The sequence below is a fragment of the Patella vulgata genome, chromosome 1 (genome assembly GCF_932274485.2).
Source record: "Patella vulgata chromosome 1, xgPatVulg1.2, whole genome shotgun sequence".
NCBI lineage: Eukaryota > Metazoa > Mollusca > Gastropoda > Patellidae > Patella > Patella vulgata.
Window position 1 is genome coordinate 17,085,767 of NC_065879.2, and position 20,841 is coordinate 17,106,607.

Sequence of the window (20,841 nt, forward strand, 5' to 3'; positions counted from 1 at the left end):
AGAGTTCGATTTTAATGCGCTTCATACCGCAACTTCTTGGGTAATGGACCCTTCGTAGGAAAGGAAATGTTTAACAAACGGTTCGTAATGGATGAGCCCTGCAACCGTATTGCCGAAAGAATCTGAAAGCGATAGAGGCTACAGTTTTTAACATTTCATTTTCAAATTGTGTGTGAACCATTGGTGCTGTCAGCAGAGGAACCCCATCGATATAACAGTAATTGCCCCGTCGAACGACTTGTATCCTTGCCAGACCCCCCGTCCTGTACCACTGACAAGCGGGGAGGAGGCATGTCGTAAAAGTCCGGAGGGTCTGCTCGGCTGACACCGGGTTCGAACGACGGTTCTCAAGTTGGCGAGAATTCACATTACAGGGTTAAAACAGACGGTGTGCTTTGAGGGAAATGTTGCCCGGACAACGGCACTACGGCCTATACTCTTATTTCGAATTCCAACTGTCAAGGGTTCTTTTACGTGCAAGTCATTGTCTAAACGGGACCTCGGTTTAAATGACTTAACGTTATCTCTCGTAAGTGACACAATAAAGCTAGTTTGTCTTCAACAAAATCACTCACTGTACGCCCCACTGCTTGTAACCTAAATATGACACCAGCTATTCATATAAAGGTATTTACATAAACTGGTTAACAAAATAAAAACAAATATATTATACATATCACATTTCCCAAGCAGGAAGTAGATCGATTAGCATCCATTGGTAGATTGATAGATTGTAGATTGTAACAAATCTAGGTGCTGGAACCTTTAAATCTGTTTAAATAGGGACTCTGTGATTTAACATGCTGTTGTTTTTAGAAGGTCTAGATCATTAGGATATGTCACGCTGTATTAAAGGGAATGGGTAAGTCACACTGAATATACAAGGTGTTCTATTAAGTACGGGGCAGGCTTTGAGAGGTGTATGTTGGTGTGGCCTAGTGATCTGCAGTGTCGCGCTTCGACATCTAGCTGGCCGGTCACCTCTGGCTTGTGGTCGTGGTTTCGAAACCAGGTGTGAGCGTATATGTGGGTTTACCCCGGCTACTTCAGTGTACTCTCACATGCCTTTAATTTGCTTGCTATATCATCCTCGGTGGAAGCGGACATTGACCTCTATGGAAAACAACAACTCAGGGGCGGATCCAGGAATTTTTGCAGGAGGTGGTTTGCCAGGTGCCTGAGACAATGTATCCCCCCCCCCATGGCCTCTGTTGTCATTTTGGCGTATACATACACATTGAGCTTTTTAAACAGAGAAATTCAACACCTCGTTTGACGTCAATTTTGATTATGAATTAATACAATTACATTGTGATTCAAATATCACATAATGTCTATATCATTATCTCGTGCTTTGAGTGCCCATCCTGTCCCACATCTGACGATAAAGGATAAAGCACACGGCCGAGAAACATTTCTCATAAAAAGTGTTGGTTTACAAAAAAAATATGTATCTGAATCAGGGGGGTGGATCCGCCCCTGCAACTATGATAGAGAGTGAGATAAAAGTGTCACTGGATCCCAGTGTCACAGTTTGACTTGGTTACCGGTTTGACCCAGTACCGTGTACATATGTAGGGATGGAACTGTCGAAATTAGATGACGTGCCGGTTTGGCTTGTTTCCTGGGTTTGGCTCAGTTCCCTGTACAAACCGTATGTACAAATTAGACAAACCTTGTATGTTTCATTACCGTTTATCTGCCTATTATTCTATGGGATCCATCTTGACCCCTCTCAGTATGGGGCAAAATTCGCAACCCATTTTAAAATCGAATCCTTATAATCTATTGTGTGTATGGAGCCGCGGTTGCCAAGTGAGTAAGACACTGGCTCGCTAACCAGGAGGTCTGGGTTCTCTCTTGGTGTTGACCAAGAAAGTTCTTCTGGATTTTCTGGTGCTGCCCCCCCCCCCCTTTTAATTGTTTAGGACGGAGGGCCTGATAAAGAACAGTGTCTAGTCGTTCGAACGGGATCAGAACCCGAGGTTCCGTGTACACATTTGCGTGCACGTAAAAGAACTCTTGACATTCGAAATAAGAATAGGAAAAATTTTCCTCATGGCGTATGCCCGTGTTAATTATCCAAAATGGTGCAGAAAAGTAAGACGAAACCCCATTTTATTTTATTTCATTTCCTTTGTCGGCCTTCTTTTATTAAAGTACATTTCCGGATTCAACCTGCTTCAATTTCATTCAATTTTAAACGATAGGACGATTTACCCAATACTACCCTATAATACCCAATACCACCCAATACTAATCAAATACCATCAAAAACTGCCTTATTATTGCGAAAAACTAACATAATAGTTCAATTATATAAAAAACTGAATTAAATCGGTGAAATAGCAACATTTTTTATGATAAAATGGAAAAGTCTGTTTATAGTATCAGACCCGGTAGCTCAAGCGTTTAAAAGTCTAGTCAACTTCTATAATTACTTCAATATCAATGAGTTAATTCCTATAAAAAGTGCAAACATTTGAAATATCTATTTATACTAACAGTGATAAATTAAACGGCTAAACATTGAATACATTGAATCGTGTTGTTTTTCAAATAATTGTACTTTTATCACATTTTTGAGTAATACTTGACCATTATTTTACAGAAATGGAGAGAGATTTCTGATAGTATGGGTTAATATTTGTTAGTATTGGGTGATCAAGGGAACTAATTATATAATTGAAATATTATATTAGTTTTTCACAATATTGAGGTAGTACGTGGTGGTATTTGGTAGTATTTAGTTAGTATTTGGCCCATGTTGCCATGATAAACTAAGCTCCTATCTAGAGGGGGGGGGGGCTAATTGTGTTAAGGTTCTAAAGGCAGCACACGTGTATTCTATCACTGTACCACGTGTCTGGCCCACGTGTCTGTGCAGTCGCCTCCAGCCCACTTCTTACATCCAAAGGCGTAGCTCCTGGGTACATTATAGTCTAGGGCAGTGTCTAATCCATACCGCTGAGGGGATTGCGTGGGTGCTCTGTCTGGCTCGTGTTGTCATCCAAGCTCAGTTCTAGAGGGGGCTAATTGTGTTAAGGTTCTAATGTCAGCACACGTGTTATTACTGTGCCACGTATTTGACCCACGTATCCTTTATGCAGTCGCATATCCTACATCACTACTATTACATATCCACAGCAAGTCTCTGAATCAGCCCACTTCTAATATCCAAGTGCAGCGATACGTCCCTGGCATGGAATCAGTCTACTTCTTACATATCTGGAGACAGACCTCTACTATTCTATTTACATACCTCTCTTCTTCACTATACTTTTATATTTCCACAGCAAAACTCGTAATCAGCCCACTTCTTACGTCCCTCCTGTTACTCTTCATATACACGGAATGGGATCAACCTACTCCTCACACCCCTAGAGGAAGACACGTATCCATTTGGCAAAACAAACTTCAATTTACGATTGTTCATCTAGATGCCTTTTGTTTTTTTTTACGTACATGGCATAGAATTAGCCGCCTAATTCTTACACCCCTTCAGAAAGGCAAGTATTCATCTTGCAAAACAAACTCCAATTTAAAATAAATTTTACCCCATCTAGATTTCTATTGTTCATCTAAATCTCTTGTTTTGTCATGTTTCAGATATTATTATGAACATTTACTGAAGGTACAACAATAGAAATGATAGGATCAAGACTGTATACAACTTTATGGATAACCATTTTTGCTGGTATGTAGTACTAGTTATTTCCTCATTGACTTTAGGTCATATGGTCTGTTGTTGAGTCAAGTGGTGCGGTTTCAATTGCCAGCTTGTACGTTACAAAGAATAGGATCATTTCCCCCCGGTTCCCATTTCCTCTAATGGCTAAAAGCCCCTACGCGCAAGCGAATTAAGAAACAAATTGAGCCCTATGTTAGTCTCGAAAGACTAACTAGTTTGTGTCAAGTGGACGTTAAACCCACGATGTTGGACAGGTGGCCCTTGTCACGTACAAATGTAGGATCGAACCCACGTCACTTATGAACTAAAATGCACGCGTTAGACCAGGCAGTCACCCGGAATGACAGGAAACGTCCACCAATGATATTACCTGTACTGATAGTGTTTAGGAACAAATACTAACATCAGTAAAGTCTGTTAACCAGTTACATTGAAAATTGTATGTGCAAAACCTCAATTATTCTATGCCTTTGCTGAGAAAAAGAGGTTTCATGTTTCGGGAAGCCAAACGGCCTCAGTGATTAAGGCGCAGAATCACCAACTAGTTCCGTGGGATTTTCCAGGCTGGTTTTGTCTTAGGATAACAAACCACGTTAGCGTGAACGTAAAAATACCCTTAACGACGAGTAGGTAGAAATGACGCGGTCCGGCCAAAATATCCCGTATACCAGTCTTCTTTAGATTGGTTGATTCAGAAAAATGCAACGTTTCATTTCCATAATACAATTGTGTGGTTTACAAGGATCTTAATAAACGACCGTGTAAAATAACTTGTTGTCAATATTACTTCATTTTGTTTTATGCCAAAGTGATAATATTCCTTCCTATTTTTTGCCCAAGTGATAATGTCCCTTCATATTTTATGAAATGACATGAAATGGGGGTTTAACGTCCTACTGTTCTGGTCCGTCTGGACTAATGAAGACGGGTTCATGTTTTATAGGGTTGGTATCCAGTCAAAGCTGTGACTTTGAAAGTGATTTCTGCGGTTGGACAAATGAGGCCAGCGCCATCTGGGAGAGATTAAATACTGCTACTGAAACAACATCTACAGGCCCCGATCGAGGACACACAACGAATACAACCAGTAAGTTTTACAAATATTTACATTTAAAGTGCTGAGAGGCAAATGCATTTTTCGGAAAATATTCACAACTTAATGGAAAATATGATGTTCTACTCTGAGATGAGTCGAAGTGGTCACCCAGGTGGAATGGCGATTGAAATTTCCCACGTGACCGGAAATCTTGCTGGCCATCCCGCTCCGGCAAATTGACGGTGATTCTGCAAAGAATCGAGTTTATATGGCGAGGTATTGGCAAGACAGCGCTCAATTCCTAGCCACCCCATTTTTTTATGTCGGAAATTTTAGTACCGAATTTTTATTCTACTTTGAGATAGCTCCTGGTATGTCTGCGACAATGTTCCTAAGTATATGGAATAATGAAGAACACGAAGACCTATTTTTTAATTCATTATTTACATTTTTAAACGTATGTGAACGCAGATGTTCCGGGGAAAAATCTTGAAGTTTAGATTAATGGATTTGTTTTTTGTACTAGTTGTAATTGTTTCCTCCCACCGCCGAAAATTTGCCCAAAATTAGAACAATTGCCGACCACTTTGACGCTGATCAACCTTCTTCTGAAGTGTAAATGTTCAGGCTTTCTATAAAACCGCAAAAAATACGAATTTCATCCACAAATCAGCGAGAAAATCACGATGTCGTACTTTGTTTTTTAACCACAAACTTTTCCCGATTTCTTCGTAGAAAATGGACGAACTGAACGCCGCTTATGTCAATGACATCACACGAAGTGATGACGTCAGCACATAAACACTCTGTAGTTCGTAGTTCGTACTGCCTGCGAAACCTCACTAATATTTCGTTATAACGAATTAATATTGATTTCTTTATTAAATATTAGATAATTAATCTGGGTATATATTAACATGGATTAAGCTGAGAGTAATTTGATATCTTAACGAAAAATATGGAACTGAAAAATAAAGAGACAATGTTGTATTTTTATTTATTTATTCAAAATACTAATACCCCGGCTTGAATTCAATCTGATTTAAAATAAATTGAGATTACATATCGATGACATTTGAATTCCACACATCTTTGTAAATACTGAACGGAATTTAACCATTTTTGGATTGATATTCTTTTTAGAGATTCATCATTCATTGTTGTTTACAAGTGATTCCTTTACCGCTAAAATGAGGCATCGGAACTAATAAAAAGAATACAAAAACAACATTTTATGTAGGCTATTTTAAAAGTCTTTTCATTCCATAGTTAACAAATCAATACATAAAAATACAATATTTTCTGCAAGTTACTAAATTTTTTTCACTTTTCATTCCATATTTTTCTAAAACAAATTAACAAGTAAACAAATAAAAATACAACATTTTCTGCAGGCTGTTTTTTTTATTTTTTTTATATCTCTTCCCTTTTCAATTTAATACATTTCTAAAAATAATTAACAAATAAATAAATACCGGTAAATGAAAATACAACATTTTCCGTAGGCTATTAATTTTACTTCACTTTTCATTCCCGAATTTTCTAAAATAAATAATTTACAAATAATCAAAATACCGGTACATATGATTCTGCGGGCTATTGATTTCTGTTCACTTGTATTGTTAAAAGTTGGCAAATTTACCAAATTTACTGTATAGGAATACATATAATTTAAAAGACCTATATTTCAATAAAAATTAAAAGAGAAAGCGAAGAAGGTAAAGTAGACGAAAAGACACTGCGGCTGAAATCGCTGACATGTCAAATTTAAATTGTTCTATAACCTTCATGTAGAAAGAGTGGTGGGGAGATATGTCGGTCCGTGAATCTGTATTATTGGTTTTTTTGGACAATAAATATTTGAGTTAGAAAATTTTAAAATTTAATAATATACTCAGCCAAATTAAAAACTTGACACTGATGAATTTCAACAAAAATTTTTTTCTGGTAAGTCAAATAAATTTTAAAGTGTTTCTAACGATAGTAATTAGTAAGAAGCCTTTAATTTCATAAAATTGTAAAGTCACATGGATCACGTGACTTTTGAGCATATAAAGATGAAAAACCTGAAAAACACGTGCAAACACAAACTCGTGAGGTCAATCGATGCAAGTTTGCTTAAACTGAACACGCACACGTAACTTGAACTGGAAAAACAAATTAAAATTTTTATTTTCATCTTTGTTAGCTACGTGCTATAGGTAGGCTCTATGCTGGTGAGTCTGTGGTCACTGTTGCAAGAGCCTTTAATTGTTCACGCCAGACAATAATTAATCTTAGAATGAGAGTGCTTCAAACTGGAACTATTGCCGACCGCCCAAGGACGGGAGCGCCACGTGTGACGTCACTCCAGGAAGATCAAGCAATACGATTACGTCATCTTAGAAACAGATTTGTCACTGCAACCTCCAAAAGTAGAGAGATGTTTGGTGGAAGGGTAACTGCAAAAACTGTTCGAAATCGCTTGGAGGCTGCTGGTCTTCGAGCTCGGAGGCCCTACAATGGACCAATATTGACACTTCTTCATCGCCGTAACCGACTTGTGTGGGCCACAAGACACATACGATTTACTCAAAGACAGTGGAATTCGGTTGTCTTTAGTGACGAATCTCGGATCACTTTGAGATTTGCCGATGGCAGGGTCCGAGTGTACCGCAGACGAGGTGAACGTTACGCTCAAGTATGCGTCAGAGAAGTTGGCCGATTTGGTGGCGGCAGCGTCATGGTTTGGGGTTCTTTTTGTGCACATGGACGTTCTCCTCTTGTTGTTGTCCAAGGGAAATTAAATGCTGTCCAGTACAGGGATCAGATTTTGCAACCTGTTCTTCTTCCGTTTATGCATGTGCCTGGACTAACGTTTCGACAAGACAATGCTCGACCCCATACAGCAATTGCTACCCAGAATTTTTTAAGAAATGCCGGTGTCCAAGTCCTGGATTGGCCGTCGCTTAGCCCTGACCTTAATCCTATTGAACACATCTGGGACGAACTGGGTCGACGTGTTCGTCAGCAAGTGAATCCACCACTGACGTTGCAGGACCTTCAACATGCTCTTGCTGGGCAGTGACGACGTCTTCCTCGGGTAGTGTTTACTAATGTTCTGAGATCCATGAGAAGACGTTGTGTGGCAGTACGAGACGCTAGAGGAGGCCACAACCGTTACTAAACACTCCAAGTCTGTGAATTTCATTTTGGGGGGTACTGTGACATCACGAACGTTATCAACGTCAAGGACTTTCGGCGAGACGTATTCTTGCTTTCTGTTGATGTCAAGGTCGCCTGTGCACAACATAACACTAAAATAATTGCCTTAAACCAAATATTAAAAATCTAGTCCCAAAAATCCCGAGTGTCAAGTTTTTAATTTGGCTGAGTATAGTTTGACTCAGATCGATTGATGGTATCACAAAGTGAACATCAGGGTATTTAATAACATGGCCGACAAGGTCCTATGTCGGCGGCTAAATCTATTTGTTAAGGCCAGATCAATTTTCATCAAGGTCGCTGAGATGTAAAAAAGGTTTATGGCAAATGATTGTTGGCGAGATTGTAGGTTAGGGATAGGGTAAGCATGATGGCTAGCTTCAGCGTTAGATGGTTAACGCGTGCTCGTTGGATCAGAAGGGCTGCCATGGAGTCAAGCAGCGTGGTTTCGATTCCCCGCTTGCACGCACGTGACAAAGAGTAGGGTCGCTTGTCCAACCCCGTGGGTTTTCTCTAGGTTCCCCAGTTTCCTCTCACTGCTAAAGACCCCTTAAACGCAAGCGAATTATTGAAATAAACTTGAAACTCGAAATGACCTAGTTTGTGTCGAGTGTGCGTTAAACCCATTTCTCTTTCTCTTATTTGCATATTGTTTACTTTCGTTTTAGATTATTTTGCTTACTTAAATGTACGAGATTATAAAGATGTAAACAAAATAGTTATACCTAACACAACAGCTGTACTAGTCAGTGAGAGTCTTTCAATTAATTCTGATATCTGCTTTCGGTTTTATTATCATATGTACGGTGCAGCTATAAATAGACTATCTATGGGTATTTTGAATGACAGTAAAAAGCAGCAGATGTTTATTAAAACTGGAGATCAAAATAATTCATGGCATTGTGGTAGTTTTGATGTTCAGACGACAGTAAATACAAAGGTATGTTGAAAAATAAGACTTTATAACTGATTTTCGATAAAGATTGGTAAGAAAGACCCTCTTCGATCCTGCACCCCTTCATGTTCGTCGCAATCACCCATCATCACAACCACCAGTAAAGCATCATCATGACCATCGCCATCGTCCACGCCGTAATTGTCGTAAAGCGTCTATCGCGTATTATGGCATTGTCGATACCCTCAAACTTATTATTGTCGCCCTTGTCCTGTTCTATTATCAGTGGTTTCAATGTTGGTATAAAAAGGGCATCAGACCCTCCTCTCTCCTGTACCTCTCCATTTTCGTCGCAATCACCCATCATCACCCCCAATAAAGCAACCCCATAGTCATCGCCGTAGTAGTTAATGAGCATTATTGTCATCAAGTACCACTTGTTGATAGCGTCAGCATAATTAGCTTCAGTGCATGAGTGCCTTGGAAAGCGGGACACACTGTCGCTCACTGAGTAAAGCGCTCGCTTTAACAGGAGATACCGTGTTGGTAGAGAAAGTTCCTTGGTGTTATTCAGCATGGTTGCCCCTTGTCAGTGATACAGGGTGGAGGGCCAGACAAGGAACAGTGTCTAGTCGTTTGGGTGGAATACAAAACTGAGGTAATGTGCACAGGTTAATATGTGTGTAAAAGAGCCCAGGCAGTTGGAATTCGGGAAACTTTCCCCTCGTAGCACATTAGACCGGTAGGGGCAGAAAAGTAGAATGGTAAAGCCCCTTTCATTTCATGATTGATATATTTAAATAACTTTATTTGCTAGATCTATATTGAAGCAGTAACTGGTGAGAATATATTTGGAGATATAGCTATAGATGATCTGGAGATAATCCAAGGCAAATGTAACTGTAAGTATTAAATTATTGATTTATTCAGCTTCGACGTTCGTCAGGAAATGAAGAAAAAAAACGTCCTGCTATCTGCACCTTGTGTTATTTTATCTTTTGGGAGCCGCTGTGGCACAGTGGGTCAAATGTTGGTTGGTTAACCTGGAGGTCCCGTATTCGATTCCGGTTTTGGCTGAGAAAGTTCATCTTAATTTGGCCCCCTCGTCAGTCTACGATGATGTTTAAAAATTCTCCGCGTGACTTAAAGAGGGCCACGTGGATAATTTTATAACGTCATCGTAGACTCGATTGTCTACCTAGCGCAAATTAGTGAGTATTGCCACCGGTTGACGAAATCTAGAGTAATCAGTGTTCCCAATTATTTTAATCCAATCTGTTTCTCACCTTGGTATTATTATATCTGCTGAAAGAGAATCGGTTTCAGACGAGTTATTTGCCCCGGAGTTAGAAATCGGAATCAGACCAGTTATTTGAAATGAACTGAAATGGGGTTTAACGTCCTACTGTTCTGCTCCTATGCTGGGCTAATGAAGACGGGCATACGCCATACAGTGTACTATGAGGGAAATTTTGCCCGGGCTGCGGCACTATCGCCTACTCTTACATCGAATTCCAACTGCCAAGGGATCTTTTACGTGTCAGTTATTTGATAATCTCGCTTAGGAACATGGATATAACAGACTTTAGACATTATACTTAGTCATAGCTTAATGTTTTTTTAAAATAATTTCCACGTTACAGGCGCCTGTGTTATAAACCGTACGTTCAAAACTCTAAATATTCTCAAACTGTAATGGCGTTAACGCATTTGGTTATTATCAGGTTATTTTAATGTTGTTTATCTTTTCAAGCAAGTTGCGGTACTATATCACCAGACAGTCCTACGACATTACCAAGTAATATAATAACCAATTCGACGAGTCCTGTTCGATCGTCACCTACAACACAACCAGGCAACCCCGGGACGACAAAAGAGACGTTTAATCCTGTTACAGGTACTCTATTAAATCATTTAACCACCCAATATATCAAAATGATATGAAATGGAGTTTAACGTCCAACTGGGATAATGGAGACAGACACACGCCATGCCTTGTGGCAGGAAGGAAATTTTACGTGCATGCCAAAATTTACACGGGACCTCTGTTTTCTTCCCATCCGAACGACTAGACGCTGTCCCTTTCCGGTACTCCCTCCTGCACCATTAGTTCCCCCTTGTCAGCCGTGCAAGACGCTGGCCCTAGCAAAGACAGCGTCTATTAATTCGGGTGGGACGAATAAAATTGAACCATAACTTACTCCCAAAATTACCCAGTTTGTGTCGAGTGGACGTTAAACTCAAGTTTCCCAGGTTAAAAACGGCTCGTGCACATGTAAAGTCACTGGGTGTCTTGTAAAAATTGAATCTGTAAAAGGGATATCGGTACAAAAATGGTTTACTTCCGTTCAAAGATATGAGAGAGAGAGAGGGATAGACAGAGAGAGAGAGAGAGAGAGAGATAGAGAGGGAGAGAAATGGGGTTTAACGTCCACTCGACACAAACTAGGTCATTTCGGGACTAACATATGGTTTAATTTTATTTCAATAATTCATTGCACGTAGGGGTCTTTAGCAGTGGGGGGGAAACGGAGGACCCGGAGAAAACCCACGAGATTGGACAGGCGACCCCACACCTTGTCATGTACAACCGGGGATTCGAACCCACGCCAACTGACTCAATGACAGGCCGTATGATACAGCACGCACGTGCTAAGCACTCGGCCATCACCCCCCCCCCCCCAACATGGTATGACCAAAACAAGCCACCGTCACCAATAACCTCCGCTAATATCAAAAGACGACCAGAGAAATGAAATGGGGTTTAACGTCCTAACGAAGAGAGTCATACGCCGCACAGTAGCACACTTTAGGTTAACAAGGGAAAGGAAATGAAATGAAATGGGGTTTAACGTTCTGCTTTTCTGTTATGACTGGGCTAATGAAATTGAGGACGATCAGAGACTAGATTTGTTTACTTTAAAATTATTATAAATCTTTTGTTATTTCAGATAATATTTTGATATATGCTACTTGTATACCCATAGCAGTATTAATACTAATAGGTGTGGTAGCCTTCATCTGTTACAAGAACAAGTAAGTACAGTTTTATCAAAATCTACTTGTAGCTGCTGCTAACTAGACATACTTGCGGCTGCTAGAATTGCGGTAGGTTTGCTGAATAATTTTCCAAACATCAGAACAATATTCTTCGATGACAATGTTTAATGACAATAATACTTCAGGACATCAATCTCATAACAGACATAGATCTGAACTGCAGATTCAGACTAACAGCATTTTAACATCACATCAGCAAAGACATTCTTCTAAATTAATTATGCCATTATAACTTCATTTCAATATCGCTTGATGTATGGGAAAACTCACACAAGTGATAACATTAGCTGCAACGAGACAACAGACAACCATAAGAACACACCCCAACATCTAAAAATGTAAACTTAATCTGTCGTGGACTAGACTCTGTCCCTAAGATTTAGGCCTTTTCTGCATACTGTCAAATAATAGATTTCTAACAAGACATACGTGAATTAAACTCCACAGCTTAGACAGAAATCATGCTTACATTTACATCAATACAAATACGTTTTCATATGAAATGACACACATCAAAACTTAATCATTTCATGCTATATGGCATGGGGCTATGGCTGCCAATTTGCAACACGTGGGCAGCAAGTAAATAACATTCTAATAAATTTACAAATACACCTCAATATATGACTTAGTTGGAAGGAAAGTTTAGCCACATTAAAGAGGGGTGTTTTATCTACTTTTTTACATAAATTTAGTTTACATACCAAATTGTGTCCTACCAAAATTATAAATTTCAATTGGAACTAGACCAGCGCGTTTGGCAACATCAAAAACATACCAAAAAACCTCGCGCGAATAATTACGTAATACGTCATTAGTATCTGCGTACTGGGCTTATTCTTTTGGGCTTTACGTACATCCCAGACCTACTAGAGAGGCGTTAAAGGTCATTTCATTTTAGAGCAGGAGCCCAGGGGGTCAACCTAGCTGAAAATTGTACCAATTATATGGTATCAAAGCATGCATATCTGGTATCATCAAAATGTAAGTCTGCCGGGTATCTGGTGGTGGGTGTGGCTGTGGGGGCTTCGATACTGGGTATGGATTCTTGAGCTAGATTAGCTAAAAAGTGTACCGCATGAAAATGGCACAGCAGTGTACCGTACATCTTCAGGTATTACAAAAACACTCTGACAGACATTTCTAGTGGTGGGGTACCCCCGACAGAGTTATGTAATTGCCAGACCACAGCTAGGCTAGATTAGCTGAAATCTGTACCACTTAAAACTGCTTTTAAGTTGTTCAGCATCACCAGAGGAATCAAGAATGATCACTGCCAGACAATTTGTGCGGTGGGTTACTCCGACAGACACGACGAAAATACCACGCCACCCCCCCCCCCCCCAACTAGACTAGATTAGCTGAAGTCCGTACCACCTAAAAGTGCTTGGAAGTTGTTCAGCACCACCACAGGGATCATGAATTACTACTGCCAGACAGATATTGCGGTGGGGTACCCCTGAAAGAAACCCAAAATGCCCCACCCCGCAACTAGGCTAGATTAGCTGAAATATGTACCACTTGTAACTGCTTTGGTGTTGTTCAGCACCACCAAAGGAATCATGAATGATCACTGCCAAACAGATTGTACGGTGGGTAACCCCTAACAGACATGCACAAAATGACACGCCTCGCAATTAGGCTAGAGTGGCTGAAGTGTGTACCACTTAAAACTGCTTGGAAATTGTTCAGCACCCCAGGGATCACACTGCCCATTGCTAGAGAGTTTGTTTGGTGGGGTTCTCCCAAGAGACACGACAGCCCCCCTCCCAAAAATCTGGGTCAGGCATATTGAGAATTCTAGGTATTACATATTTTCATGGGTATGTAATATCTATTAAAGATTAAGTAATCGTATAAAGAATAATAAGTAGTGGTTCAACTCAGTGACCACTGACATACGAACCATAGGTTTTTTGCGTGGATTATATGTCTTTAATATGTGTAGATTCAGAATCTGGGTAATGCCACACTGGCCCCCTTCGGAAAATTTAAATATTCAAGATGGCCGACATGAGACATTTTCTGGTTATTTACTTTAATTTAGTTGGGTAAAAGTCAGGACAGATTCTCTCGGACCTCGGTATGAAGCTGGTTTCTATCGTAATTTGAGCCGCTGAATCCAATGAGTTTTGCTATTCCACTAGGGGGCCAAGTTCAAAATGGAGGCTTATTTTGGAGGGAAACCCATATCGTCCCCCAACAAAGGTGTGCAGTATATTAAAATATAGGGTTTCAGTGTCAGTTACTTCAGATATAAACATAAAAACATATTCCGACCAAAAGGTATTCCAGGTTGAGGTCATATTCAAAGTGGTGGCCAATTTTCGCGAGACATAACGATGTTAGTAATGTTTTAAACTATAAGTTTTCTGATTCGCCGGATTCATAGAGCGAATTGTCAAGCATACATTATGTATTGTTTAATGGTCGAGAGCGAGACATTAAGTTATATATTGTAACAACAAGAGGACCGTCAACTCGAGACCATTAAACATCTTAAAATACAGACACTCCGCACGTGCGTTTACAGTGAAATACGTCACCCGAGTCTAATATTTGACAAGGTACGATTGGCAAGTTGCCCGTACGATTATTTGAAATAATGGTACGCCAACATCAAAGAATACAGGGGACAGAATATCATCGGATTGGAATACGTTTTGGTCGAAACGTGTTTTTTATGTTTATATTTGAAGTAATTGACAACGAAAACCTATATTTCAATAAATTACAAGCTGTTTTAGGGAACATTATGAGTTTCCTTCAAAACTGAGCCCCCATTGTGAATTTGGCTTCCTACTGGAATTAGCAGTCACTTTTAGGAGGAACACCCAAGCTCGTCAGATTCAATGGGTCAAATTCTTATAGAAACTACCATCATACCAAGGTTCGAGAGAATCTCTCCCGAATTTTACCCCACTAAATTAAAGTAAATAACCAGAAAATGTCTCATGACGACCATCTTGAATATTAACATTTCCCCAGAGTGGCATCATCCTTCAGCTTATGTAGCCTTGTTGCGGGGCGTGACATTTTGAGCTTTTTGTCATTGGTACCCTACGATCAAACTGTCTTGTAGTGGTCATTCTTGATTCCTGCGGTGGCGCTGAATAACCTCCAGTTTTAGGTGGTACCGACTTCAGCTAAGCCTAGTTTTGGGGCGTGGCAATTTGGCCGGTCGTCAAGGTTACCCTACCGCACAATCGGTCTGGCAGTGGTAATCCATGATTCCTGAGGTTTTGCCGAATAGCAGCCAATTAATTGTAGATCGTATTGACTTCAACTAATCTAGCCTAGTTGGGGGGCGGGGTGGGCGTGGTATTTTGGGTGTGTCTGTCAAGGGTAACCCATCACACAAACTGTCTGGCTGTGGTCATTCTTGATTGATGTGGTGGTGCTGAACAACTTCCAAGCAGTTTTGGGTAGTACGGGCTTCAGCTAGTTTAGCCTAGTTGGGGGCGTGGCATTTTTGGCGTGTCTGTTAGTGTTAGGGGTAACCCACCGCACAAACTGCCTGGCAGTGATGATTCATGATTCCTGTGGGGCTGAACAACTTCCAGGCAGTTTTAGGTGGTACGGGCTTCAGCTTATCTAGCCTAGGTGGGGAGGGGCGGGGCTGGCATTTTGGGCATGTGCGTTAGGGGTAGCCCACCTAAAACTGTCTGGCAATGATCACTCATTATTCCTGTGGTGCTGAATGACTTCCAAGCAGTTTTAGGCGGTACGGATTTAAGCTAATCTAGACTAGCTGGGAGGCGTGGTATATTGGGTGTGTCTGTTCTGTTAGGGATAACCCACCGCACAAATTGTCTGGCAGTGATCATTCTTGATTCCTGTGGTGATTCTGAACAATTTCCAAGCAGTTTTAAGTGGTACAGATTTCAGCTAATCTAGCCTAGCTGTGGTCTGGCAATTACATAACTCTGTCGGGGGTACCCCACAACTAGAAATGTCTGTCAGAGTGTTTTTGTAATACTTGAAGATGTATGGTACACTGCTGTACCATTTTCATGTGGTACACTTTTGAGCTAATCTAGCTCAAGAATTCATACCCAGTATCGAAGCCCTCACAGCCACACCCACCACCAGATACCCGGCAGACTTACATTTTGATGATACCAGATATGCATACTTTGATACCATATATGCGAAAATTGGTACACTTTTCAGCTAGGCTAACCTCCTGGGCTCCCGGTCTATTTAGGGTCATTTTTGTTTGAAGTCTACACTACTGCTTTTGTCTATCCAAAGTAGTAATAATTTTATTAATCCGTATAACTCCTGTTATGTTTAATATTTGCATAGCGTAACTTGGGCTACATCTTTGATAACAGAACAGGCCTTTATATCCTAAAATTTAACAAGCTCAGGAACAATCTTCCTGTAACCATTAGACAATCAAATTCGTATCATATATTTAAGCGTAAATTGAAAACTCATCTCTTCGAACAGTGTTATGATTAGTTTTATGTTTTTGTAAAGCGCTTAGGAATATTTTCATATGTATTGTAGCGCTATATAAATGAAATGATAATAATAATAATAATAATAATAATGGTAGTAATAATAAGCGTTTGAAAACTTCGTTTCTTTAATTGATTGGAAACCAAAGTAACGCATGTTGACATTTAACGGCGTTTTTAAAGAATAAACAATGGGCGTTACTTGAAAATGTTTCTTTTTAAATTTTCAAAATTTATAAAGTAATATATTTGTTAATTAGTATAATAAAAGGCTGATTAATGGCAGGACATTATTCCTACTCGCTTAAACTTATTGTCGTTTTACAGGATAATGTTGGTGTCTACCAATATTACATGAAAGAATTGGCTAAACATATTCCCAATATAATTGTAACAAAGAGATCTTTGTCACGTTTGATTTGTAACAACGATTTGAAGAATCGGGAAGTGGCGCATAAAAATGAAAACAGTTATCGTTATTGTTTGCAGTAGAGAGCGATATCAGAAACACAGTCGATTTGCACCTCACTGATATTTTATGTGAAGACGACGAGTTGTTATATGAGACCGTGAAAGGATATCAGTCCTAAACGAAATATTCATAAAAAGAATTGATTGTCATGAGATCAGAGAAAGCAATAACAACTTGAAGAAGCGCGTGCATTACCTTGTTTGGATTTACATTTTAAGAGATAACGAAAAATCCCGTGCATTTTGGTTAACATATTAAGCAAAGGTTATTATCAATTTCGGGTTTTGTGCCATGAAGGGATTTTGCTTCTCTGCTCGTATACCTTGTACCTCTTCTGTGGTTTAAGGGATTTTGTAGGTGTTGGTATGGGCTGTTTGTATTTTAAGGGGACTGCAGTGTTGTTATTAATCTTTTTACAGGAAGAAGCCAGAAATATTTCAACCTCCGCGTTACGGCCGCCGGATTTCAAACATACAATACCAAAGTTACGACAGGCCAGTAGAAGAAGAAGAAACCTACGATTACATAGATGATAATCAAATGAGAGAAAACCAAACTGATCTTGGTAATCCAGATTACCAAACGTTACCTGAAGACGGTGGATACATTCTACCACCTCCACCACCACCACCCCCACCTTGTGGTCCAACCACCTACATTCAGGCGATCAATGGTTCAGATGATCCAGACGATTCAGTCAGGTTTTAATAATATACACATTACCTAGATACAATATCCACCGTTGTTTCAGTGGCATTTAGTAATTAAACTTGAAATATACAGGTCAATATTCTGTTAAATATAATTACTGGTTATTTTTGCGCACTGATTTTAGACGCCAGTCCAACCTCGTTGGGTTTCTCTTACTGCCACAGATTCTTACGCTCAAGCGAATTATTGAAATAAAATTGAACCATATGCCATAGTTTTTGTTTATATACTAATTATGAATTTAATCAAAATGTTACAAATATTCTCAGTTAAGTGGTTTCATTAATGTTATGGTTGTATATATTTCATTCTTTCTAACTGTATTAGTATGGTGTCATTGCAGAACTGTAGCTCCAGTTAAAATATAGTAGCCTCGACCCTAATGCATAGGCTAATATAGTGCTACATAAACATTGGCAGGAAAATGTACCACAACAGATGGAATGTGCCAAAATAGCTGCAATTCCGATGCTGGTATGACGAAAATTGGTATCAAAAGCTATGACATATTTGTGGAAAATACTATTTAGAATCCCAAATAAAACCCCATTTTAATAAGCTTTGACCTACCATGTTTTTGTCTCGCCGACTTCATATATACAGTGATAGTCGTAACCTGCTTATTTCTTATATATTTATTACGCATGTGGATTAGGAACCGATCAGAGGGCAGCTTTAGGGTTAGATTTATTATATATTGTTGTTTTGTTCCCGCTAATAAATGCAGTTTATCACTCTGTTTACTTAAAGATGCCTTATGTAAGAGCAAAATATGCCTAATGCAGATCTTTCGTTTTGCCTCAAATTTTATATAAATCATTAATTAGACATTTATTCAAATGCCAAGCCCATAATCAACTCTCTAGATTATCGGATTGTTTTGATTTTCAACGGACCAGTTAATAAATTAATTTAAAAAATTGATAATTGAGACTGTTTATTATCTTAACAACGGTAGCAATTACAATCGAGACTACACTGTTATTTAAAAGGCCATAACTTAAAATGGAAGTCGTTAAAAAAGGCCTGGCGATCGAGACATCGTTTATTATCATGATAAACGTACTTGACAATCGGTTATTACCAGTTTTAACTTTGCTTAAAGTTATTTTAATTTGAACTATTATAGCATGAACAGGCCTGCTCTTTATCTAAATCTTACATTATGCATCTTTTACTTTATTAGCATAACCATCAAAATAACGGAACAAAAACAAAAAAAGTCACGATTTAGTTAGATTGCTGGTGCTAGACCGTTTTCTTATTTATTATTTTAAGGTTGAAGTGTATTAATGCCTATTAGAAATTAATATTTAACGAGAGTGTTTATTTTACACAAATGATGAAAAATAGTTCGTTTGATATGCGTACCTATCTCAAGTTACAATCAATGAACCTGGTGAATTTATCTCATAACATTTTACTCATCTTTACAATACATCTATTAATCACCCGCATATTTAAAGACCCCATGTATTACTGAAAGGTCAAAATTGTTATAAACTGTATAACATACTTATGGAAAACAGCTTAAGAAATGAAATGGGATTAAATGAAGACGAGCATACATCATACAATGTGCTACATAAAAGGCCAATGTGTACACGGTATCTCGATTTTGTACGAACACTGCACCACTGACAACACGTGGGCCTCCAGGCTAGCGAGCCAATGTCTTATTATTACCGGTGTATGCCTGTAATTTAATGTTTAATTCCCAGGAGCCGGGAATTACGTGGCTAAGTGAGTAAGACGCTGGCTCGCTAGCCTGGAGGTCGGGTTTTCGATCCCTGCATTGGCCGAGAAAGTTCATCCCGATTTTCCGGCGTGGTTTCCCCTTTGTCAGTGATGCAGGACGGAGGGCCTGACAAGGACAGCTGTCTAGTCGTTCGGATGGTACGAAAAACCAAGGTCCCGTGTACACATTGGCGTTCACGTAAAAGATCCCTTGGCAGCTTCATTATCACAGGTTAGGAACAGAACAGTAGGACTTTTAACCCCATTTCATTTCATTTCATTTCCCAGGAGCCCCATCCGCTAGGAAATGACATATACGTGTTCCGCGTCAGCCAGAACCTTTAAAACGACATATCACGCGTGTATATTGTTATGTATTGAAAAAATATTTCGCGCCAGTTGCTGTCACCATATTGCATTTAGGACGTCATATTGGAACAACCGTTTGTGTGATGAATTGGGAACTATCATAAATGAGTCCGGTGACCAACAAAACCTGTAACATACAACCGGGTCATTTTGCCAACACTGTTTATCAAACTCTATTTCAAATCATTTGTGGCCTCCATCTTGGATTTTCTGTACTTCTGAAGTCAGCTCGTCGTTTTCAGAGGTAGCAAACTACAAATTTCTAAACTAGGGCCCCTTCTATCAGAAACCATCGTCAAGTCTTGTTCCCATGGAAATGGCCAAGGGTCAGGGTTGTGCCCAGACTAAAATGACGATTTATAAATCAAAGAACGACCCAAATACAGTTCATTCTGGTCTGCCATAGCAAATGTTTTCCTTTCCAGTAAAAATCACGCGTACGCTAAACCACATCCCTTTAAATGCACAAAAACCTACCAGAGCCTTACAAAATTGAATCCCAAAATTTTAGACACCTTTTGTGAGATTGATAATTCCTTGTCTATAATTTCTCATCCCTGTTAAAATATACAAACTGAAATCTGTGTCAAAACTTAAGAGAAATTATATTTCTCCATGGGCCGAAAACAACCTGAGGTTTGTCACACTGTTCTGCTGCGACTGGGTTAATGAAGGCGGGTATATGTCATACAGTATGTCTGGGGGGTACATTTTGCCCAGATAGCGGTACTACGGCATATTATTATACCGAATTCCAACTGTCAAGGTACTTTTACGTGCATGCCAACGTGTACACGGGACCTCGGTTTTTCGTCTCAGCATGTTGGAAAATGCGATATATACAATAAATTTACACTTATTATCGATTCACCAAGTCAGATTTGTAACTCGAGAGAGAGAGAGAGAAATGGAGTTTAACGTCCACTCGACACAAACTAGGTCATTTCGGGACTAACATATGGTTTAATTTGATTTCAATAATTCGCATGCGCGTAGGGGTCTTTAGCAGTGGGAGGAAACCGGAGGACCCGGAGAAAACCCACGAGGTTGGACAGGCGACCCTACTCCTTGCCACGTACAACCGGGGATTCGAAACCACGCCAGTTGACTCAATGACAGACTTTATGATACAGCGTGCACACGCTAACCATTCAGCCATCCAACCCCCCGTAACTCGAGAGAGAACATCCCGTGTTTGTG

General features: G+C 39.6%; 1 protein-coding gene across 2 annotated transcripts; it reads left to right on the plus strand.

Annotated features, from left to right (window-relative positions):
- Positions 1-704: 704 nt before the first annotated feature.
- On the plus strand, positions 705-17,604 carry LOC130010237 (MAM and LDL-receptor class A domain-containing protein 1-like). 2 transcript variants are annotated; one of them, XM_050558881.2, is made up of 8 exons: positions 705-862; positions 3,610-3,697; positions 4,635-4,778; positions 8,600-8,871; positions 9,644-9,728; positions 10,580-10,723; positions 11,778-11,862; positions 17,244-17,604. In XM_050558881.2, exons 2-8 carry the CDS (start codon positions 3,649-3,651, stop codon positions 17,530-17,532), a joined length of 1,068 nt encoding a protein of 355 aa, XP_050414838.1. In that variant the 5' UTR covers positions 705-862; positions 3,610-3,648; the 3' UTR covers positions 17,533-17,604. The 2 variants fall into 2 exon arrangements, with proteins under 2 accessions (XP_050414838.1, XP_050414880.1); XM_050558923.2 differs by having other exon boundaries at positions 8,744-8,871.
- Positions 17,605-20,841: the final 3,237 nt, after the last annotated feature.